The sequence below is a fragment of the Dermacentor albipictus genome, chromosome 2 (genome assembly GCF_038994185.2).
Source record: "Dermacentor albipictus isolate Rhodes 1998 colony chromosome 2, USDA_Dalb.pri_finalv2, whole genome shotgun sequence".
Lineage (NCBI taxonomy): Eukaryota > Metazoa > Arthropoda > Arachnida > Ixodida > Ixodidae > Dermacentor > Dermacentor albipictus.
Window position 1 is genome coordinate 114553088 of NC_091822.1, and position 25177 is coordinate 114578264.

The following is a 25177-nucleotide window of genomic DNA, read 5'->3' on the forward strand; positions in this document are numbered from 1 at the left end:
CATCACGACAAAAGCACGCAAAATGTTGGATTTGTTTCGACGGAACATCAAGCAAGCTCTTCCCGAAACAAGCTCGTGTTCTGTCATGGAAAATATTTGTAAGGTCTGTCCTACAATATCGCTGTACGGACAGGGATCCTTGAAAGTATATTGACAAGGACTAAATTGAGAAAGCCCAATATCTTGGAGTCTCATATGTTTTAGATCGTTACATCAGACAGCTTGGCTGTCTGCTGACAAAGCAGACATTGGGATGGGAGCTGCTGTAAGAAAGAAAGAAAAAATTGCTGCATAATTTTTTTCACAATATGTATAATACTAGAACTGGCAGAGAACGCGATAGGTACATTCTGCGACTTCAATAAGTACTCATTCGTTGTAACCAATTATTGTTGATGATTGAAAAGATAATTACTGCAACTTCGCTAATTACGCACGTAATTGCTGAGATTGCTCAACATCCAAAGGCTGCCAATCAATACACTCGAATGGGAAACATAACGGTACCTTGATTAAAATGTTTTCTCATTTTAAAGATTGGGTGCAGGTAACAAAAGCACCCTGTATATATATATATATATATATATATATATATATATATATATATATATATATATATATATGGGGGGGGTCGCATTATAGAAGCCACACGAGCATATATTGCTCAAGAAAGAAGGCACATGATGAGCATTCAGATACCACAGCAAGGATGCAGCGCTATCGCCACCAGTTACTGGAAGCGACGGACAGTCGCAAACGCGCTGTAGCTTTCTGACACCTGCACCGTTCATGCCTTCCTTCCATAATCGTGATCTTCATCATATGAAAAATTATGGCGGCTACCTACAAGCTCTGGAAATTTTCATATATATAATTCGAGGCTGCAGGACGGAGCGCACGAGGTGAGGCACGTCTCTGCGAAACCCACCACACCGCTGCGCGATTCTGCGAATAGGGTAAACTGTTTCTCTAGAATGTTTGCTTATATTCTTGAAGCACTTTGCCCTAGGCCCCCACTGGTGAATATTTGCAGTCCCAGGAATCAGCCGTGACCCAATCTTGGTTGCCTCCGCGGTGTGTTGACGAAGGTTTTGTGAGTAGATTTTGCTGCATGCTCAAAGACTATGATACAGGGACCGTGTGTTCGGCACATTAGTTGTCACCCATCGAAGCGAACAGATATTTCAACTACGTAAATTTGGAACATTCGGGGAATGAAAGTGAACTGGCTTTCCAACCTCCCGTGGCGCTGTCATTGATCTATATGTATGTATTCCTTCACACTATCAAGCAACGTAGCAAACCATATTTAATGACCCACTTTTGTTTGAGGAGAGAAGACCAGCAAGATCAGAGAATTATATAGGTGTCGCATAGCGGTGAAAGGGCCGGACACTGAAAAAAATATGGGCCACGTGGCACAAAACCGTGACTTCCGGCCGGGACGTCCTTCTTGTTTACGCTGCGACATTGTTTCGAGAAAAAAAATTACGTGTAAATATAGGGGACACCACACAAAGCTAAACTTCAACTGAGGAAGTTTTAGAAATGAAGGACACGCAAGAGGGCCAGCATGTGCGCGAAGCGATTCGCAATCAACCGCGCTAGCCAATTCCCAAGGGCATTCGCATTTTCCGTTGGGCCTAAGGGCCCAAAGGATAATGAGCATAAACACCATATACAAAATGTCCCTGTAAACTACTGAATCAAAGGGGTAACGATGTATATATGAAGCACTTCAAACGCAAAATGGTTTATTTACTTCCTCATCGATCGGCTTGCTGAGCCGTCCGGGCACATGTTCATTACCAACACACGGACAGCTTTTACATTTTCGCAATTGACAGCCACGTGGCCAGCTGCGGATATATAACTGTCATTGATCAATGGCGCTCTTGTGCTATCTCAGACCGTCGTTGAGGCATGTCCCCGCCTGGACTGTATCAAATTTGCCCCAGGCAAATTATATCTAGTGTGCCACCGCAACCCTGCACAGCACGAAGAAGGAGGCATGTTATGTGCAAGGGCAGGTTTTTTGCAGAATTATTTCCTAAGTAGCGCGTCACGGAGATATTTTGCAGTGCGTAAAAAGACATGACCACCTCACTTGCTCACCGCCTTCTGTAAGTGGTGGACCACCTTACCTATGTATAGCAGAGCCATGGGCCGTCTATTGGGAGATGTTTTTTGCATATAGTAGACGCCGAGTCTGCTTTTACCTCTTTTACAAGGCTTTCAGTGACAGGCACTCAAGCGTGTTCTAGACAGCCAGCGCTACGCAAACGGTTAACCTCTTGCTCCACGCTACAGAATACGTGGTGCTCACACAGTTTTACAAGAGCGGCTCTGAGGCAGTTGACAGCTATTCCTGGATTGACTATCTTCAAATCTGCCAAATCACGTTTACAGATAGGTTTCTTGAAAGCTAGAGGCCTAGTCCGATACATATATTGGTATATCGCATCCAGACAAATATCTGAGAATTGCAAGCGACCATTTCCAGGCATCTCCCTGGTGAAGCTTAGCCCATTTGCACTTTGGCTGCTGCATTAGGCCGCATATTTTAAAAAAAGATAATAAAGAAGTAATTTAAAACCCTCGGCAGTTTAGCAACAAAAGCAGTGAAATGAAAGAGCAATGCTCCTATATAGCAATACAGCACCTATACCACATCCCCATAATACTAATTAGTGCAAAGCTGTACCTCGTGTCCATGACGTTGCAGCCTAAACAAGCATAATATGACATCAGAAATGTTACTTTCACATCCTAACATTGCAAAAAGCTCCTACTGTCTTGGACTAGGCGACATAGAAAAGGGTAACTTCATGCTATTTTTCTGTTATCACTAGTTTCATATAATAGGTATCTTGCATTAGGCAAAATACTATTCTCTTACATGTGGCTGTGATGACTTGCCACGTGTACGGTTTTAAAAGTCGGTATACATACACTTTCGTTTTAAATATATATTCTATTGATACAGGGAGGCCTTCTTTATAAGTCACATTTGAAAGCCGATATTCTTCTACACTTTAAGGCGAAAAGAAGTTCATGCTCGAGAGGCTGATAAAGAAGCAACGAATTGGGACGAAACTGTTTATTCTGACGACATTCGATACGCTTGATTGAAATCTCTATACAAACTGCTCCGTTGATTTGTGCCGTCAATGGGATCCGAGGATTAGGAAGATGGAAATTTCTGCATAGAGAGAAAAAAAGGTACTATTAGTGCTGCACACGGATATGTTAAGCCAATGCTATTGCAAAATTAACTACCGACTGGAAAGTACAACTTACACTTCTTCTTGCGGAGGAGGGTGGCGTAGCTCAGAGGAGAGCCAAGACCGTAGCCGTAGTTCAGGCCGTAGCCGAGCAGACCATGGCCGTAACCATAGTGACCGGTACCGTATCCCAGGGAGCCAACGCCATAACCGTAGTGGACTGGTGCGGCGTGGGCAACACCGTAGGTAGCGAGGGCTGGGGCAGCGTGAGCAACGCTGTAGGTAGCGACCGCTGGGGCAGCGTGGGCGACTCCGTAAGTAGCAACCGCTGGAGCAGCGTGGGCAACGGTAGTAACAGCCGGGGCAGCGTGGACGGCAGCGAAAGCTGGAGTAGCGTGGACAGCGGTCACGGCTGGGGCAGCAGCGTAGCTCTGGACAAGAGGAGCGGACTGGACAACCTTGGTCACTGCGGGGGCAGCATAGGTGGCGACACGAGTTACGGCTGGGGCGGCAGCATAGGTCTGGACAAGTGGAGTGGACTGCACCACCCTGGTGACAGCTGGGGCGGCAGCGTAGGCGACAGCTGGAGCGGTCTGGACCACCCTGGTGACAGCTGGGGCGGCAGCGTAGGTGACAGCTGGAGCGGACTGCACCACTCTGGTGACAGCTGGGGCAGCAGCAACAACTTGAGCGGAGCGGACAACGCTGGTCACAGCTGGGGCGGTAGCGTAGGTGGCGACAGCTGGGGCAGCGTGGACAGCGGTCACAGCTGGAGCAGCGTGGACGGCAGTCACAGCTGGAGCGGCGTGGTAGGTGGAAACGGTGCGGGTAACAGCTGGTGCGGCGACGGCGTAGCTAGCGGCTGGGACGTATCCATGTCCGTAACCAACGCCATAGCCAGTAAGGCCGGAGTACCCAACTCCATGGGAAAGGCCATAATGGGAGAGCCCAAGGCCACCGTAGCCAAGGCCAGCATAGCCGAGGTTGCCATAGCCGAGTCCGTAACCAAGGTTACTGGCGAGAGTGTAGCTGGTGGTAGGATGACCAAAGGCACAGGTGGCCAAGGCGAGGAGAATGAACGTACGCAGCTGATAGGGAAAAACAAATACATAGTTTCTGTATTTCGACATTGACTGAAGCTAACCACACCTCCGTTTAGATGTATATTTGAATCGTCGGAACATTGCAGAACTGTATTTCTAGAGATACTTCCGGTACTCCACTTTCATTTCTTGGCCCTTTTTTGGCATTCAATTAAAAAAAAACATTAGGTAACCAATCCATTGAGAAGACATGGGTTGTAAGTTCGCGCTACTGAACCGACGTTCGACACCGTAGCAAGACGAGTGAATTAGGGGCTTAGCCGTTGTACGTGATCACGAAAATGTTTTTGTTTGCTACATGCTTTTCCAGTATCAGAGCTTTATAATGTTACGCGCAAAGGTTTCTGTGTAGCCGGAGGCCCTGTCTGATCTAGGGAAATCGGTCGAGATTGTCACATGACATTCAACAGTTCAACGGTAACTTACCATAGTGAGTGTCCTAGAGCGATGGAGGAGCAGAAGCTTCTGGTATGGGTCACTGTGGAGTGGGCTTTTATACTAGATAGTCGGCTTCGAGCAGGTAGAACCGGCCTATAAAAGGGGTGAGGGAGATGTGATGCTTGCTTTGGCACGTGAGTAATCTGCAGGAAAAGTGCATGCGCTTACTTTGTAAGTGAAAGCCTTGGCATCATGCACGTCCCTCCATTATATTTTATTTGTGTACTCTACCACTGGTGCAAAACGCGATATTTTTTCTTTTATTGAAATGCTGCTTTTACGTGCTCGCGCAAGACGCCATATAGAAAGTCCTCTAATCGTCCGAAATACTCAATTAAACATTCAGTTCTTGTTCTACTGGGAATACCGCAAAGTGCAAACCAGACGAACGGTGGAGACGCCTTCGCAAGCACAGAATAACTGGATGTCTTTTAAATTCTGGCCCTGCAATATTGTGCGTTCCGACGCTGCTTATTATTTTATAAATGCTTGTCTATTTCTGCAGACACCGCGAGAACATAGTATTGCACAAGTTACTTCAGGCACCCCTGGTACTTCTGTCGAAAATGTATGGTGGAGCGGGATCATCCCTTGTCCTTCCCGTAAAAACCAGTCGAGGCCATGAATATCTAAGATATTTATTATATCCTTTGCTGTGCGCATATTGAGTCAAGCCCCGAGCTTCATAATCAATTGAAGTTAAAAGAAAGAAGCACTGGCATGCGTGTTTGCTCGAGCTGCAACGCGAGACTCATTGGAATGAAACCAGAAGTTTCAGCCTTCTCCTTTTCTGATTTTGAGGAAAAGTCAAACAAAGTTGTTTATTGGTGCTGTTGGCAAATAACAGAACCTGCATTGATGAGTGGTGCTTTTTAATCCACCACAGTATTATTGATCAATTAAAGAAATAGCAAGATGGATAAGGCTATTATTGAAGCGACCTTGAAGAGATATAAAGTAGGCAAACAAAATCGAAGCCATCCTACAGCTAAGCTGACATGCACAGTAGGTGTTAGACCACATCTGAAGTCAACCACATCAAGGGACAATGCCATGAAACCGCGGAAAGCCCACATTAAATCATCTATTTTTTTAACATCTCGGTCTATTCATTATAGACAGGTAATGCGAGCAGATTTTACTTGAGGTTCATAAAATTACTTCCACGTTTAAGCAATACAACGAGGAATTTGATCTTCGCATCACTGCCTATTAGCTTCATACGCTTGTTAACTAAAAAAGGAGCCCCCCAGTCCACTTCATTTTTCTGGCACTTCCTAAGACAGTCTATCAAAGCGAGCACTGAACATTACCAGCCTCGTGCGGCGATCAGCAGCTCACAGCCTAACCGCTCACAGTCAGACACTTCAGCGGAAAACAGATACAAAATTGGTCGCGAAAAAAAACTGTTTGTAGAACGAGACGTTCTCTCACGTCAGTCAGAGGGATCTTTATAAAAGTGTATGCATGAACCATGACCAAAAGTAACATATCAATTCGCAAACTACAAGCAAACGCGCAAAAGGTGAAATGGAATAAGGATATCGACACTCATTCTTGTTTATCGGGCGACCGCGTTTCACCTCCTAACACATTTTATCGCACAGCGCAGGACGCGCCTGCATGTGTCTGAAGTTTCTGGAATGTCATCGATGGTTCCATCCACTGTCTGTCACTGATCACCTTGTGTAATATGATTGCATGCATGCGCGACGCGAATTGTGTAGATCATTGTGGAAGGCACTCTTGTCCCAGAGATTACTCGGGAACGTTCAAGGATTGATGTATAAAAGCCGGCGTGCTTGACCCACTGATCAGGTTTTCGACGATCACCGAGTGTGTCCGCCGCTATCGTCGTTCTTCGAGTATAACCTGCTTTGAGGGCACAAGTTCGCCCAATAAAACGCTAGTTTCGTTAATCGTGTCTGACCGCCGACGTAGCCCATAGTGTCAAGACTTCCCGAGACTGTCAGCGATGTAAGACACCATAAACAAGGCCAGCAGGACTACTGCAGCCTATCGAACCTCCTTGCCCACCATTTCAGCCTATCGGAATGGATTTGTTCGGATCGTTTCCAATGTCAACATCGGGAAATGCGGGGGTCGTCATGGCAACGGACTTTCTCATCCGCCTCGCTGAAACTGAAGCTCGGACGAAAGGTAGCGCAGCCGAAGTTGCGAAATTCTTCGTTGAAAAAATCCTGCTGCGACATGGCACCCCAGAAGTTCTTATCACCGACATAGGAACGGCCTTTACAGCGGAGCTAACCCAAGCTATTCTGCAATACAGACAAGGCACAGGAGAACAACTGCCTACCACCCACAGACGAATTGTCTTACGAAGCGCCTGAGTAAGACCCTCGCCGACATGCTAGCAATGTACGTCGACGTCGAGCACAGGGCGTGGGACGCAGTCCTTCCGTACGTAACCTTTGATTTCTTTTCTTTCACGGCGGTGAAAGAAACAACACAGATCACGCCGTTTAAGCGGGTTTACGGCAGGGACCCCACGACGACTCTCGGCGCCATGCTGCCGCACGTCTGCGACGAAGAGAATCTTGACGTTTGTACCCATCTCCGGCGCGACGAAAAAGCCCGACAGCTGGCCCGCCTACGGATCAAGAACCAGTAGCGTACCGACAGTCGGCACCATAACTTCCGACGACGCTACGTCGAGTACCAGCCCGGTGACCGTGTTTTGGTTTGTTGCGCGATATGCCGACGAGGACTCAGTGAGAAACTATTGCGACCCTGTTTAGGACCCTACAAGATCTTCTGACGTATTGGCGAACTGCACTATGAGGTCGTGCCAGACAAGCATTTTGCATTCACAGCGGTGCCCTGCACGATCTGAAGTAGTTCACGTGGTGCGTCTTCAGCCCTTTTTCGCACGCTGACGAAATTCCTTATTTTGTTGTTTCTTTGCTACGGGTGTTTTGTTTACTATATTGATTCGTTTGCAGCATCGGGTCAATGGTTTCTTTAAGAGAAGGGTATTGACACGTGCACTTGTTAATCTTTTACGGACGACCACCTTTGTTATCGCACAGCGCAGGACGTGCCTGCATTTACCGGAAGGTTCTGGAATGTTATCGATGGTTCCATCCACTCTCTGTCACCGAGCCTTGTGTAATTTGATTACAGGTATGCGCGATGCGAATAGTGTAGAACTTTGTGGAAGACACGCGGGTTCCAGCGATTACTCTGGAACGTTCGACAACTGTTGTAAAAAGCCGACGCGCTTGACCCGCTGATAAACGATCGCCATAAAACGATGGTTTCGTTAATCGCAGTTTTGCTGCCTTCTTCACCGCCACTGCTACGTAGCAATATGATAGTTTATTAGTTACAGGAAACGTTCTCTGTTCTACTATAACATATAGTGGTCATGCATCCCACCTTTTGCCCAAGGTAAAGGGTTTGTCTCTGCTCACCTACATTAAATAGTGCTATTTATATACTTTGTTACTGTTCATTTGCGTAACTTCCTTCTTCTAAGGTGTAATGTAAATATTGGGAACAGCAAACGGATCCTTTTTAATTCCTTAATTTCTCTTTATGGAAGTAATCTACTAGAGGCTAAACATGCGAAGTACTCGCAGGAGATGAACACCATCTTCAAACAAGATAAATTCATATGTGCTTATTACATGTGCTTTCTGTGTGCTCCATATAGTGCTGGTAAGAAAACGGTACATTTGTCGAATTTCGTCGAGCAAACCTGGAAACCCACAAAACCGCTTTTACCGGGTGTATTTGTTGTTGTTGCTTGGACAGAAAAATAAAGAAATAAATTGCCCGGGCAGGCAGCCTCATTCTTACTCATGAACAGAATTGCTCGATGAACTCGACAATATTTCTACGAGAAATAGAAAGGCATAACCAACTACTTACCAGAGTTTCACTGATTGAGCTTATAATGATGGATTTTAGGATATCTCAATATACAAAATAAAAACCGTAGAGGTTGCGCGTCATATCTAATTCAAACGAAATCTTGAGTTGACACAAGTTTAGAGATACGGGCTGGCAAGCTTGCTGTAAGAACGCAGGGTTTTTGCCACTTACATTTTTAACAAACGCCGACTTCTTTATTCAAGCACAAATATAGCTTGTGGAATAATCTGTTTACTCGCCGTTGTTACTTAGTGGCTATGGCAATGCGCTATAGAAACATGAGGTGGCGGGATTAAATCCCGGCCGCAGCTGCTGCATATTGATGGGGGCGAAAGCAAAAAGGACCGTGTACCCTGCATTGAATGTGCGCTAAAGAACCGCAGGTGGCCAAACCCAATACGGAGTCCCACACTACGCCGTGCCTCATCACCAAATCATCGTTTTGGCATGTAAAACGCCAGAATTAAATTTCTAACAATATGTTTCTTTACACGCTATGTTAATTTTTGTATCGAAAGCTGTGCTATTATCCGGATTCTATCTAAGTAGGTATGCCCTGTCAGATAATTAGTTCAAATTTGTCGCAAGGTGATTAGCTGAATGATAATTGGAGTGAGATGGTTAAGTAGACTATGATGCATTTAAAAAATGTCATTTTTTTGTTGAATACCCGCCTGTCCGAGCAATCTGTTTCAGGGACACACTTATTCTAACTCTTACAGATATCTTATTAAAAATTATCGGCGTACCTACATCCCCCTGCTTTATTCCTTGCTAGTTGTCTTTGCTTATGTATGGAATAAATAGCGCATGCAAAAAAAAGAGTACATGAGCGAAGTAGACTTACATGCGCAATTTTCTTAAACAGCGGCAGTACTAAAGTCATACTGACGAAGGCTCACCTGCGACACCTGTCTGGCTTCCCGCGTCAGCGCGTGAAATTCTACGGTATTGACTGGGGCACTTGCGGTTCTCTGTGTCGTCCAACCGTGCGTCGTCCGCTGTCGGGCAACATGCCGCGTTCAGAAGCACCCAGCTGTACGCACACAGTCCCGCCACTTTATCTGGCAGCTGGGAGAACGATGTAGTGATGTCTTGCTAACGCGTCCAAAAACCTGGACACCCGTCCAACATCCGGTTTGCTACATCCCCGTTGCGGAACCTAAGTACATACAAATATGCACGCATGAGACTCCGCCACTGTCCTGGTGCCCTGCAACGCCACCGAACTGACGAATAATTGCCTTCGTTATTAGCAACTCTCGTTGGCCCACTAATATCTAATCGGCGGACAGCTTCTTTCGTATTTTTATAGCGCCAGTTTGCCATGCAGCATAAGTAATAAATTCAGTTCTATTCACTCTTTATTTTCTAATAGATAGAGAAGGAGACAGGACAAAAAGTTCGAGAGCTTGGCAGAGGTCCTGCTCCCTTTATCATGTTGGCAGTACAGTACACACGGAGAGATTTTCTTTTTTCCAAATAAACACTGAAACCACATAACAAAAATACTTTGCAAAAAGCAGCGCTGCTCAATGCAGCACAGCGACAGGCATTAGAAAAACAAATAACCTGTTATGGGGAGAAGAAAGAACTGTGTTGCTTTAAACTCAGTGCAATATCATCACGTAATATTGCTAAGAAAAAATCGCTTAATAGCATCATTTGAATGCTCGAAAGGTTCAAGCAATTCCTTGTTTAATTTATTTAATAATACTGGAAGAGTATAAGAAAGAGACTGCTCGGTATAATGTGCGCTAGGTGTAGACCCTAACCAAATTTGTTTGTCTAGTTTGCGGATATGCGTGTTTTTCTCAAGTTTTGCCCGATAACGAATATAATTTTCATCACTACGTGAGGAGCATTTATGGATCATTAAAACGCTATCATTGTATAAAGCATAGAGTGGCAGGATTTTATATTTAAAAAAACAAGTCATGCCTAGGGGAGCAGTAAGACAGACCAGCAATGCATCTTACAGCTCTTTTTTGAAGAAGGTGAAGCTTGGATGGACTTGTGACACCCGTAGTGCCCCAAACGGTACAACAATGTTGCAAGAGAGTGAGAAATAATGAGTTATACAGCAACAGCCTAGCCTTGACAGGAACAATACCACGCAAGAGTAGCTTAACACGGACAGCTGAGGACACTCTTGATCTAATATAGTCAATATGATCATTCCAAGTCAAATGGTTAGAGAACATACCACCAAGGATTTTAGCAGAATCTACTATTTCAACAGTAGCGGAGATTACAAACACCTCTAACGTCCTAGAAATTATCTTCCATTTGTAAAGTACAGTACTATTTTTGTATTCTTAGAATTATTCTTCAAACAACTTTTGCCCGTGTATTTAATACATTGTGTGTTCTAATTCCTTGCTCTTCAATGTCACTTTTTGATCTCCCGGATATGAACACCGAAGTGTTATCAGCGTAGGATACAATCTTACCATCAATTACACATTGCACATTATCATTTATATAAATTAATAATAAGAGCGGTCCCAAAATGCTGCCTTGGGGGACTCGTGCACTGATGTTTCGTATTGAAGACAATGAATTTTTAACGTCTATATATTGCGTTCGGTTCGACAAATACGCTGAACCAGAGACAACTGGAGTTAAATTTACACGTTTGTTATATATTTTACAACATCCTGTGTTCCTAACCTCAAGCGCTTTCACATGTATCGCAGCAAGAAATGTGAATGGATTTAGGAAAGACATAAACTTTCAGTGAGGCACACTATTGATGCATATAATGGTCTGATTCGCTGAGCGAATCAAGCCTATGTAGTAACATAGGCTTGATTTGCTAATGCTAATGTAACATTTTCTGCTCATTTCAATTTGGAACTCTAGCACTTATATGCATGTGTATAAGTAATCACATCGTGAATAACTTTATGAAAACCATCTCTCCTGTCAAGGTGCTAGCAGAATTTGCTGTACTTTGTCTTTTGATTAGATAACATGCCATTCTTGACATGCAACACTGAACGAACGCAAGCGATCCGGCGGTGCGTTGGGTTCTTTCAATTCCTCCACCGTTTTTCTTGATCCGACGGAATGCTAAACGAAAATGGAACGCTTTCATCGGTGGTCTAGAGCGAGATCGCGCATCAGTTGCAACACACGAACTGTTATTGCGCTGACCACTGTAAGAGTTTTAGGCCTGTCGTGACTTGCATTGGCAAATTTTCTTACGTTTTATGAGCTGGTTGTTATCCAGGCAATTACACATGCTTTTGCGTTGGAATGTCTTTCTTTGCTTAAGCTTTTAAATCTGGTAGTGCAACTCATACAGGCGAAGTGGAGATGTGCCTAGCCTACATAATTTGGTGCTTTTGAAAAATGCGATGGTGCTCTTCGTTTTTCTCTGATTTTTTCGCATTGAGAGCAAAGGGGCGTATGCAGTTGAAACAACTTTCTTTTCTTTTTGTAGCAAGTCTGCGTGAAATTGTTTTCGTCGGGAGTTAAAATTGAACGCGTGGGCGAAAATGAAAGCAACGCAGGAGCGCAACTGGGACTGAATAAAAATAGGCGCTTTAACAAGTTAGACGTCAAGCAACTACACGAAATAAACTCAAGTTCGCCCTTTATCGAAAGTCACAGTGAAAAAGCTTGCGGTTACAAGAACGTTTGTGTCTTTGAGCCTCAAGTGTTTATTGATCCCAAGCCCTTACAGAAGTTCGCCAGGTAATACAGCCTATGCAGAAGACAGTAGGTTTTGTTGCATGAGCTAAGCGTCACTTTCGGTAGAAGAAAATTCTTTGATTCTTTCACTAGAATTTTCGATCATACCAAGATGTTTGCAAGGATGCCGTCTCTAAATAAACTCGCGTTACGGGCAGAACAACTTAGTTTGATGGATGAATATATTCTTGTGCATACATATCCTTCATAACGAATTATTCTATGTGGATTTGTCGGCCGACATTAATTCTGTTTATAACGTATGCCTGCACAAAGAAATAAAACTTACCGGGACGCCCCTACTACTAAACCGTTTGCCTGATTGTAGCTGCTCTTTATTAGAAAGGCTGAACACGCTGACAGAGCTAAGAAAAGCCCACACTCACTATGACTCCTTAGAAACATCGAAGTGCAGTTCTGAGCCCATGACTGCTCAATTCCTTTATTCAACCTCCCGTAGTCATCAGAAAATGCACCGTTATAGCCCGTGAAAGTAGAGGCAACTGAAAGTAGACAATGAACGAGAACTCGTGAGAACTTGCGGACCGCGTTACAGGTTGCTCTGCAATCTGACGAAGGATGTAGCTTACGCGCTGCAGTTGACACACACTTTACGCAATGGTGTCTTTTGAAAGCAGTGCATTGGACAAATTCCCTCCAAGGCAGACCTCGAAATGGCATTTATGGAGATTGCCTTTATCCTCGGCACAATTTACAGCAAAAATGGTTTGGGTCTCGGCCACCCCAAGAAAGAAATGACGGGCAAATAACGTCATGATCCCAGATGACAGCACTCAGCTTGCCAACTTCTGGCCAAACATGTGGTAACACCAGTCCTGTTCGCTCGCCTAACGAGAGGTGAATAATGTAACTTTCGCTTACCTTCTTCTCATCTCGATAGCTAAGTTCGGGTGCCATCTCAAATGTCTTCTCGTAACTGGTTCTCGGTGTTATTTAAAGAAAGCTTAGCCCGTATTCTCAAACGATCCTCCACTGGCAGTTCTTCCACCACTCAACCGAGTTGAGTAATGCGTGTGTGTGTGCGTGTGTGCAACGGAGGAATTCATAGATTCATAATATTTTTCAACCTACACCAACGTTCCCTCAGTCGAACTTCTGGAGTGAAAAGCAGTGCTTACTCAACATGTTTAGCTTGAATCTGAATAAAACGTCAGTAATGCCATTGACTAGACAGTTTGAGAAAGTGGTTTTCAGTTATTGGCTTTCGGGTGAAGAGTTAGCAAGGTTTAGCGCTTGTTGAGGGCCTCGAAGCCCAAGTATCCAAGAAGATTCGCTTTTCTTTACATCTGTCAAATGTTTTAGGATGGCAGTACGGTCCTTTGATTTAGATTCAAAGTTTAGGAATTGTTTGTAGATATCACTGCACTCGATTTCTCTACTGTGGGCTTGTTTGTTCAAAGCTAGGGCTTACATAAGCGTTTTGTAACTATGCGTCACTTTCGTACCACAACTTCTCTGAAAAAGTATAGCGCAAATTTGTGCCCATTGTGTACGACAAGTACATTGGCCAGTGAAGGTTTCATAATATGAACTGTATTGGCAAAGAAACATCTTGTGACTCTTTGAAAATTGGCTTGACCATAAAATGATGTTTCTGTACCAAGTAGTGTGAGGTGACTTTGACTGCATCACGCTGCTCACGTCCTGAACTTTCCCGCACCATCAAGTAAAAGTACTAACCGTATGCGTGCATTTGATCCTGGCGTTCTCGTGCCTTCACAAATGACATCATTGCATCAATCCCACGATTTTTGTATCTTAACAGTGAGATTTCGCTTGGACTTCATATAGAAGCTTGCATGTGTTCTTGAATTATTTTTACTCATATTATTGATAGTCATGACATCATATTATTCATTCATGTCACTACATTCTGCTTGTCTGTTGCACTATTGTTGTACTCTCTCTGAGTCGAATTTGACGATACATTCTTTTCACAATATACGAACAACCTAATAGTAGGCTGCATCTATCGTTCACCCTCATCATCTGGAAGCGCGTTTTGCTTAGCCCTAGGTAATTTGCACCATAATTTATCATTCGAACAGAAAAACGTCGTTATCGTGGGCGATATTAATATTAACCTTTTAGATACATCCAACCGACTGCTTAATTATTACATTAGCTGCCTAAATGGGTTCGGATATGAAAACCTAATTACTCTTCCAACTCGTTGTCCCACGAATAAACAGGGGACGCCTATCGACCACATAGTATCCAATCTTCTTATTAACCCTGACTGTGGTGTTGTCGAAGCTTCAATAACCGATCATTACCCAACATTCGTGCGCTTAACCTCTACTGCTGGCACTACCGATGGAAGCTTCACCAGAAAAAAAGATTAGTTCATAAATTTTTACTGAATTAATTGCCGCTGCACACTGGTCCCCAGTAATGGTGTGGGATAACACGTGAACTTCCTATAATACATTCTCACAAATCATTTCTAATGCTATTTCACATTCCACAGTACAACTGAATTGCAAAAAAAATGTTTTCAGCTGCCCGTAACCCATGGTTATTCACCGGTTTGCTAAATTCCTTAAGGAAAAAAAGATAACTTTTAGAGAAAAACAACAAAACAGCCAATTAACACTGCACTTCACGAAAGGTACAATAAATATTCTAACTTACAAGGAAAACTACTCAAACTGGCTAAAACAATGTATTATGAAAATGAAATTAACTCTGCAGGTAATGATGTCAAAAAGCAACGGAAAGTGTTAAACACTTTTTTAGGTCGATCCAACCATAAATCCGAAATTACTATGATACACTCGGGGGACCTTCTCCTTGATAATCCCTTGGACATTGCAAACTCCTTCATTAAATTATTCTGCGCAGATAATGAAGGGTGCGACGATTCATGGACCAAGACTTACCCCCGTGTGCCCCATCGCTTTTTCCTTCATCCCGCAACACCTGAAGACATAGTCACAGTCATTTCCAGTCTAAAGAATACAGGGCCATGTCTCGATAACTTCAGCCCACCTCTCATTAAAATGATAGTGTACCTAATATCTCAAATACTCTGTCACATAGTGAATCTTATCTTTAAAACATGAATCTATCCAAGTTCTTTGTAGAAGGCCAGAATAATCCCTGTTTTCAAGAAGGGAGATAAGCATCTAACATCTAACTACCGCCCCATTGCTATACTTTCCTTCTTCAGTAAAATTATCGAAAGACTAATCGTAACACGCTTATCAAGATGTTTATCGAAATTTCGCATCTTAGCCCCGAACCAATTTGGGCTTAGGGATGGTTACTCAACTGATTTGGCATTAGTATTTCTAACAGACAAGACTCGGCAGGCCACTGAGACTGGAAATTTTGCTGGCGCATTATTTATTGACCTTTCTAAAGCCTTCGATTCACTTGTTCATAACATCCTTTTTGGTAAGTGAGGCTCTATTGGTATAACCGGCCTGGCACTGTGATTATTACGTAAGTATTTGAAAGACAGAGCCTGTACTGTATCAATATCCACCACTTACTCGCACCCTAAAACAACTAACAATGGTGTACCACAAGGATCTATATTAGGACCTTTCTTGTTTTTAATATACATTAATGGCCTCCCACAGTTCCTAAAGTCCTCTGACTGTATCCTTTACGCTGACGACACTACCATCTTCTCCTCAGACAAAAGTCTCGATTTATTAATGTGTAAGCTTAACCACGACGAGGCTAATATTGTAAACTGGTGCCGACTAAACAGACTACACATTAATACTGCCAAATCTAACTTCGTCATCTTCTCAGCTAAACAAAAGCACATCTCAGTGTATCATCACTAACCTTTGCTTCCAGTGTACTTTATCCTACTCATAGTGTACTGTTTCTTTGCGTCGTATTAGATAAACACCTAAAATTTGACGATCATGTTTTATCGTTACCAAAGAAGGCAGCATTTGCAATTAGAATAATAAGTAAAGTTCGCAATTTCTTTAATGTGAAGACACTCATCTTCAACTAGGCTTTTATTAACACGCATATAATTTATTGCATATCATCATGGTGAAACCCGTATCCTACACACTTATCCTCACCACAGCATACCCAAAATCAAGCAATTCGCATCATTTCACGTAGCAGATACACATCGGAAGCATCTCCATTGCTCAGATCTAACGGCATTTTGTCTTTACAGAAACTAAATGAATTCTCACTTGGAATACTTTATGAATCTGTTAATGGAAAGCTCCCATTCCCTATAATTACTAACAGCCAGTATCCATATTCCACGTCTACCCGTTTCGTTCCTACCAACAGCTGCTTACTACCAAAAGATAGAACTAATTATGGTCAATTTACTACTAATTTTTCAGCCACACTACTTCGGAGCTCATTACCATGTCATATTGGGATACTCTATAATTTTTTTCACATTCAAATCAAACCTTCGTAAATTTTTGCACTCAATATAATAATTTGATCGTTATCATTATGTTAATAAGTGCTTTGTGTCCTTAAATATTTTACAGCATTACCTAGTGACAAACTGAATACGGCGCCGTATAACGTAAAAGTATTACAATATGTTTTTATTCCAATCTTCTGACGTCAAATCTGCGTGACCGTCGCGCAAGCATAGGGCGGTCATGCGCAGGGTTGTCTGAACGAACCAATCAAATGCTCTGCTCGTTCAGAGGAGGTCAATTTTGTTTGCTTGAAAAACGAATAACACTGCCTCCACTGAGCGCCTTGTCTTATCTAATTGGCTCACAAGAGGCGAGGAGTACGCTCAAGTGGAGAGGGGTTAGATGGGGCCGAGCCACTGCACTGAATATCGATAACCGGATGAAGAGGGTGGTGCCAGCGTCTGTGATTGGTTCGCCTTCTCTTACTTAGCTTGCGTTCGCTCGTCGACAATCACGGCGGCATGCAATGGAATCTTAAGAATGACGCTAAAATGGATCGTCAGCAAAAAAGAGTTGGCAGAACGAGGTCATAAATGTGCCGAAAGTTCTAGAAAACGTTACACGGCCACGCATACGGTTTTATTACACGGAAATAAACCCATGCTCTCTGGCAGGGGCGAGTAGCCAGTGCCGGAGCGATTGGTGGCAGCCATCTATTATTCCTTTCGGAACGGGGCAGCCTGCGGCTATTCGGAAGAAAAATTCAGTTTTGTTCGGCACAATAATGTATCTTTAACGCGTACGCGTCACTTTGACGCGGTAAGTTTTTGCGGTTCTGTGACCTTTCGTGAGGGTCAGGTGCAGTGGTTGCAGTCCGAAAACTTTTGACCAATGGACGAGGGCTAATGGCAAAGAAGCGTCAAATCAGGAATAATTATTTTTGTTTTGTTCGATCAAATTATGCATAATCAGCGGGTACACGTCATATTAGATGAGGAGCTATCACCGTTTTCGTGACGTCGAGTGACAGACAGGTGAAGTGGGGGTTGTCCAAAAATGTTTTTGACCAATCGCGGTAGGCTGACTGCACAATTAAAATAGAAAAGTTTGCAATAGTTTTCCGTTATAGTGCCCATGGTGTCTTGCTTGTTTGCATAAAACTGCTTTGTATTTACATGTCCTACACATTTGTAATGGGAGGTCCCCTGTACATTCTCTCGACTATAGGACCTCCCTCTGTATGTATATATAATCCCCACTCGTAAGCTTATTATTCTGCACAATAAAGAACACTCGATCTTAAAAAAACAAACAAAAACAAAAGAAAGCTCACTTGAAATAATTTTTTATATCATGCCCTTTATGTTGCGCAAAAAATCGTGTCTATAACGTTGTGAGCTGTCGCCAAGGCGTAAGGCCATTGGCAGCTACTAGAACCTAATACACCAGTCAAGCGACTTAAATGAGCATTGTATTTAAAAGACAGTCTTCGTGTCAGTGTGGGCAGTGATTATGTTCACAATAATAAATGCAAGATGCCCAATGCCGCAAATACATACACGCCGTTTATAATATAAGAAAGGTTTAAGTCCAGCGAAGCCTCCTTGAAACTTGACCCTTGCAACTTATTCTCTAGTGTGTTTTAATGCATATAAATGTCCACAGCATGGGACAGCTATAAATAATCAGGCGTTTTTGACAGAACAGTTTATTAGGAAGCGGCAATCAGTAAACCTAATTGAAAACTCCAAGCAAGCTGCTCCATTGCGTTGTGGATTGCGTGTGATCGGAGGGTAATGACTATGTAAATTTCTGCAAGGAGAGAAAAGAACAAGTTAACCATTAGTGCTCACACCAATAAACCACAAGCAATCTGAATTAAGAAGACTAAGTGCTGAATAGGAAGCAGTACTTACACTTCTTCTTGCGGAGGAGGGTGGAGTAGCTGAGAGGAGAGCCAAGACCGTAACCGTAGTTCAGGCCGTATCCGAGGAGACCATGGCCATAACCGTAGCTGCCGACACCGTATCCGAGGGAGCCAACGCCGTAGCCGTAGTAAGCTGGAACAGCGTGAGCAACACCATAAGTGGCGACGGCTGGGACAGCGTGGGCGACGGTGGCAACAGCTGGGGCAGCGTGGACGGCAGCAAAAGCTGGAGCAGCGTGAACAGCGGTCACGGCTGGGGCAGCGTGGACGGCAGCAAAAGCTGGAGCAGCGTGAACAGCGGTCACGGCTGGGGCAGCGTGGACGGCAGCCACAGCTGGAGCAGCGTGGACAGCGGTCACAGCTGGAGCAGCGTGGACAGCGGTCACAGCTGGAGCGGCGTGGTAGGTGGAGACGGTACGGGTAACGGCTGGCGCAGCGACAGCGTAGCTGGCGGATGGGGCATAGCCGTAACCGTAACCAACACCGTAGCCAGTCAAGCCGGAGTAGCCGACTCCATGGGAAAGGCCATAATGGGAAAGACCAAGGCCACCATAGCCGAGGCCGGAATAGCCAAGGCCGCCGTAGCCGGTGCCGTAGCCAAGGTTACTGGCGAGGGTGTAGGTGCCGGTTGGGTGACCAAAGGCACAAGTGGCCAAGGCGAGGACAATGCAGGCACGCAGCTGGAAAAGGAGAAACATTAGTAGTTATGAATATGCGCTTAATTGCCAAATGAGTGCTGATGTAATGTTTGAGCATGTAGCCTCGAATCGTGTGATCAAGCTATGCCTTTTTTTGAATCATGTTCATTGTTGGCAAACACCTTCAGAAGAAATATTTATATGGTACAAACTGTTGTAACACTGTGGTGAGCAAGTGAGACTGTGGGAATGGAGCATGTTTATGATTCCCATTAAAAACCGGTGGGGCTCTGTAAATATACGATGAGGTTTGAGAAAAACCACGACTGCACTCTTAACAACCTATGTGATGTCAGGCGATGAGCGTAACTTACCCTTGTAGGCACCTGAAATCTGCATAACAAATCTGTGGTTCTACGTTGCGTTTCATGTTGGGGCTGTGTAACAAGATGGCTTCGAGTATTCATTGGAATTACCCAACCAACCCGTGTATATCAGCGACTATATTCGGAAAACCTAAAATCAATTGCTGATGTGTGCACTCATAAAGAATGGTTGCGTTAGCAAAATAACTGTTAATAGACTCGATAGCCTATGCTTTTGAATTTTCAATTGTATGCAATTTACATATGCAGAGAAGAATTAAAGTGCAGTTGAATAAGTCTATCAATTGGTGTATATATACAATGTGGTATCTGCAAAACTAAAAAAAAATTAATTCTTAGGTTTTAGAAGCCGAAACCATGAAATGATTATGAGGCATGGCGTAGTGGGTGTCTTTGTGCTAATGTTGACCAGATTGGGTTCTTAAACGGGCACCCATTGCGCGATGCACGGAGGTTTTGCATTCAGCGCCAATCGAAATGCGGCTGCCGCGGCGGGGCTTCTATCTCGGAACGTCGGGCTTAGCCGCGTTGCCCAAAACCGCTACCCTTCCACTGCGCGTACCGGCAAAACTGCTGAACATCTACATAGTTGCAGTGGTTCTTTTATTCTGCGCTCTGTAATCTGAATAGTAGGCTAAAAGGATCACTATACTGCACTAGCATCACAAGCTGTGCGATTTGGAACCCCCTCGAAGAATATAACAAAGAAGCTGACTTCAAGTCGATTGCAGTCAAAGAATATTGTCTTTATAAATATATTGTTGTTTCGAGGTGTTTATTGGGTTTGAAGATACCGCCACTTTTGCTTTCATTGAGTAGCATGGCACTGAGTTTTGAAGTAATGTTTCTCTATCCCTATATACTGCAAAGAAGCTTGTGGCGCTCAACTCGAGGTGATTATCTCAACACAAGTAATGGCATGTAAGCTGGTATTCTTTGTTTCTAATTTTCTTTCTAACATGTTGACAACAGAATTTTGGTGGAGATGGACGTAGAAGAAAAAACATAGGTTACTCTCGTATATGTGTTAGCAAAAATATCACCAGAAATGGTTTATGAAAAGCATGAAGGTCAAATTTAGCGAATAATTTTCCCTTCATGGTACCACACGGTAGGTACGGCTGAGTTAACGAGGGACTTACCATGGTGGCGGTGGTCCTAATTCGATTGAGGAGCAGGCGCTTCTGATTTCGACTCTGGAAACGGGAGCTTTTATACCTGATAGTTCGCCAAGAGAAGAAGTAACAAACCGGACTTTACCGTTGGTGAGAGAGACGTTAACGTGCTCTTTAAGAATAATAATGTTCTCTCCGCCAGCATCCCGAAGCAAACGTTCGCGTAGAATGCATATTAGTTTTACATATTCCTATCCTCCCCCTTCTTCACTTTTCATTTTAACTAGAACACCCAAGAAATAGCTTATTTTATTTCAGGTCACATGCTGCGTTCTCTTTCTTAACGCAAGAAATATTACAAGGACGTGGGCCTCTGACTGAACAATTCTCAATTACAGATTCAGTCCAACGCCTTACACCGATCACCCAGTTACGCCCCAGTTACGCTGCAATGCACAGAGGTAATAAGCACGAGGATCGCGAAATAAAACAGAGCGTGAAAAAAAAAGATACCGACACTTTTTTTTATGCGGGATCGCTTGTGGATTGATATTTCTGTCTTAACGTTAGGGCAATTTGAGAAGGCATTAAATTAGCTGAACGGATTGTATGGACCAAATGTTTAGGTCGGATTCACAATATTAACGGACCCGTCTGGAACGAAAGTGTTACTTTTATGTCACTTAAATCCGAAAGCGCTACTAGTATGGATTAGACTGGAAAAGTTTATTATGGACCTGCAGGATGCGCTAAGCGCGCAACGGGAGTCTGGACGTGCTGGACGGCCTATTGCTTGTTGGCGAGTAATCAAGTTCTTAGCTACTTCTCCCACTTGTTCGAAGTAGAGCCGCGAAGAGTGTTTCCACACTCCCAGAAAATGTGTGCGAGTGTGTTTTCGCATGAGGGACACGTGGCGATGGGTACGCGTCGCTTTAGAAAACCTAATTTGGCAGGGTTTGGATTCATTTGCGTAGTGTTAGCACCTGCAGCCTGTTTGGGGTGTGGTGGCGGAAAGATGCGGCGCCCGAGGTAGAAGCGTTTTGTAATCTCGCTCTACGTAATGAGCGCATCCCAGTTCTCCCCTAGCTCGAGGAGAGGGGCACGCCCGGAAATGGCGTGGTTGGTAAGCACGCACGCTGACTCGTGGGCTCATGACTCGTGGGCCCAATCTCGTTGAGATCGGGCAGGGCGCCCGGCACCCGACCGAGATGGGAAGGAAGCCAGATGACACCGTAGTGCTTGAGGGTGCTCGGATCCGCGCTACGTAGGATGCATAACGCCTGGTCGGAGAGGGCTCCGCGTTGGAAGGCATTGATGACCGGTCTGACGTCACTGTAGATCACTTCCCGTTTGCCATTGAGCACGGCCTGGGCTATGGCTCCTTGCTCCGGCATTTGGGAGCCTCAGTTGAGGAACGTGGCAGAGTTTAGGGTCCACTGCGTAGATGAGACAGCGACCGCGGCGAAAGCTTCGTTTTTGTGCTAGGCAGTGGTGTCCACGAACGTGACGTCGTTCGCTTTCATGTCTACGCGCTTCAGAAGGGCGGTCGCCCGGGCAAGCCGCCCACCTCTGTTGTGGTCAGGATGTACGTTTCGGCGAACGGGCGTATTCGTAATGAAGTTTCAGATCTCGCGTGTAACAGGCGTCAACTTCGGTGGCTCCACTAGTCATCGAGAAGAGGCCGAGCTCGCCCGAATGTGGTGGCCCACTTTGGTGGTAGTGAGTCTGGTCGCCTGCGTTCACTCCTGAGCCTTGGCGATCTCTTCTAGCCTGTTGCGCACGCTGAGCTCGAAGAGTTTATGTCTAGAATTTCTGATCGGAAGGCCGAGGACCCGTTTCACTATCTTTTGAATGAGGCCGTTGTGTTTATTGCGCTCAGCGTGTAACCAACTGTTAATGGCAGTGACGTAGGGGAAGTGGCAGAGAACAAATGCGTGTGCGAGAGGTAGCAGGTTGTCTTCTTTGAGGCCATGGCGACAGTTAGCCACTCTGTATAAGAATAGTATGGCGTTCTCCGTCTTGGCCGTGAGCTTCTGCACGGTTTCGGTGTTGGTTCTGCGGGACTCGATGATCATGCCCAGGGCCCCGATGGAGCCTACTTTGGGCATGGTACGGACGTCCCTTGTGCGGCAACGCCCCGGACCCAAATGGGTCCGGGGCGTTGCCTAATCTGAAGGGCGTGATTTTAAATTCATAAACTCCTTCACGAATAACAAAAGCTGTCTGTTCACGATCCTGTATCACCAATGGCGATTTCCCTATACCCTGGCCGAAGATCATTTCAATAAAAATATTCGGTGCTGCGAGTGCAGCATAGAACATCGTCTACACTATCAGTCAAATCACACTTTACCAGCACCGGTTATCCTGGACAAATGTTTTAAGTAGCGATGCTTAGTATGCAGCTCGACTATAGGCTGCTCACAGTGTAAAGAAATCCTAATTATGTGGCCTGTAATATTCGCACCCCTTTTTTACGCGGATAAAACTAAAAAAAGGGCGCTTACCGAGTTGCCATCCGTTAACTTCGACATAATTATGTGGTCAAATGCTCCGAGTAACCATGCTTACCATGTGCCCGAAATATAAATGGCATATTTTTGCGTTTAGGAAGTTAAAAATACCGACGCTTACTATGCTGCGCGTAGTGTAAGCGGCTTTTAAAAGCTGCATTTGTTAATGGTTTTTTAAGTGTTCTTTTACATTGTGCAATCGCGCCATGACGAATCGCGCTATGGGGCTCCATTCGAAGTGGTAATGAAGTGGTTACAGAGGCTCCTTCTAAAACTAGGAATCACGTTAAAAGGGCAAAACATCAAACGGGAAAAAGCGGCAAGAGAAGACGGACTACCAGTCAATTTATTCAAAGAGGGAGGAGTCATAATACTTGAAAAGCTAGCGGCCTTTTATAGGAACTATCTATCGACTTCAAGGGTCCCAGAGAACTGGAAGAATGACAACATTATACTAATTAACCAGAAGGGAGACGTTAAAGAATTGAGAAGTATAAGCTCATTAGCTTACTTCCAGTTCTACACAAAATTTTCACCACGATAATCTCCAGTAAAATAAGGGCAACACTGGACTTTAGTCAACCAGGGGAACAGGCAGGTTTCAGGAAGGGATACTCTACAGTGGATCCCATCCATGTGATCAATCAGGTGATCGAGAAATCGGCAGAGCACAACCAGCCTCTCCATATGGCTTTCAAAGATTACGAAAAGGCATTTGATTCAGTAGAGATACCAGCAGCCATAAAGGCATTACGTAATCAAAGAGTACAGGACGTTTACGTGAATATCTTGGAAAGTATCTACAGAGATTCCACAGCTACCTCAATTTTCCATAAGAAAAGTAGACGGATACTTATAAAGAAAAGGGTCAGACAAAGAGACACAATCTCTCCAATGCGATTCACTGCATGCTTGGAAGAAGTATCCAATCAATTAAACTGGGAAGGCTCAGAAGTAAGGATCAACGGTGAATATCTCAGCAACCTTCAATTTGCAGGTGGCATTTTCCTCTTCAGCAACGCTGGGGACTAGTTACAATAAATGATTCTGGCAATTAACAGCGAAAGTATAAGAGTGTGGTTGAAGATGAATATGCTGACAACAACGATAATGATGAATAGGTGGGCAAGGCAAGAGGAGTTCAGGATCGCCAGTCAGCCTCCATAGTCTGTGAAGGAGTACGTTTACTTCGGTCAATTACTCACAGGTGACCCTGATCATGAGAAAGGAATTTACAGAAGAATAAAAATGGGTTAGAGCATATTCAGCAGATATTACCAGATCCTGACCGGAAGCTTACCATTATCATTAAAAAGAAAGGTGTGCAATCAAGGCATTCTACCGGTGCTGACAAATGGTACCGAAACTTAGAGATTGACAAAGAACCTCGAAAACAAGTTAAGGCCTGCGCAAAGAGCGATAGAACGAACAACATTAGGCGTAACGTATCCGCCATTAAACTTTGAACTTCTTCAATGAAAATGGTGCTTACTCATTAGGCTTACTTTGAATCCGAACGAACCTTAAGTATTATCTTTCCCTAGGAGGTTTGAGAAAGTAGTATTGAGTTGTTGACATTCAAGTGGAGGGACACTACGTTTATTTTTTGTGAGGAACCTCGAAACTCAATTAGACAAGAAGCCTCACGTTGCTCTACTTGTGTCAAATGTTCTTAATAGGGCCCTACGATATGTTGCTGTACTTTCGCGGTTTAAGAATTGCTCGCAGATGTCAACGTAATAGCGCTCTCTGCTGTGGGCTGCTTTCTTCATGGCTAGAGTTTGCATCAGTTGTTTCGAACCATTAGTCACTTTCTTACAGCTACTTGTATGTCCATTGTGAACGTCAGGTA

The 25177-nt window shown here is 44.2% G+C and overlaps 1 protein-coding gene across 1 annotated transcript; it reads right to left on the reverse strand.

Moving 5' to 3' along the window:
* Positions 1–3185: 3185 nt before the first annotated feature.
* LOC139055769 (ice-structuring glycoprotein-like) lies at positions 3186–20886 on the reverse strand. Its single transcript, XM_070533307.1, has 5 exons — positions 20840–20886; positions 18663–19353; positions 4827–4858; positions 3301–4312; positions 3186–3202 (listed from the first exon to the last, which is right to left on the reverse strand). Coding segments are annotated over exons 1-5 (1740 nt in total). The 5' UTR covers positions 20843–20886; the 3' UTR covers positions 3186–3200.
* Between the last annotated feature and the right edge of the window lie 4291 nt (positions 20887–25177).

What these genes read in the sequence shown, in the direction of transcription:
- LOC139055769 (XM_070533307.1), bottom strand. An exon ending in CCTCCTCCGCAAGAAGAAGT is followed by an intron (nt 4,859 to 18,662) that starts GTAAGTACTGCT and finishes CCCCTTTTATAG; the next exon opens with GCCGGTTCTACCTGCTCGAA. An exon ending in TGCTCGAAGCCGACTATCTA is followed by an intron (nt 4,313 to 4,826) that starts GTATAAAAGCCC and finishes TTTCCCTATCAG; the next exon opens with CTGCGTACGTTCATTCTCCT.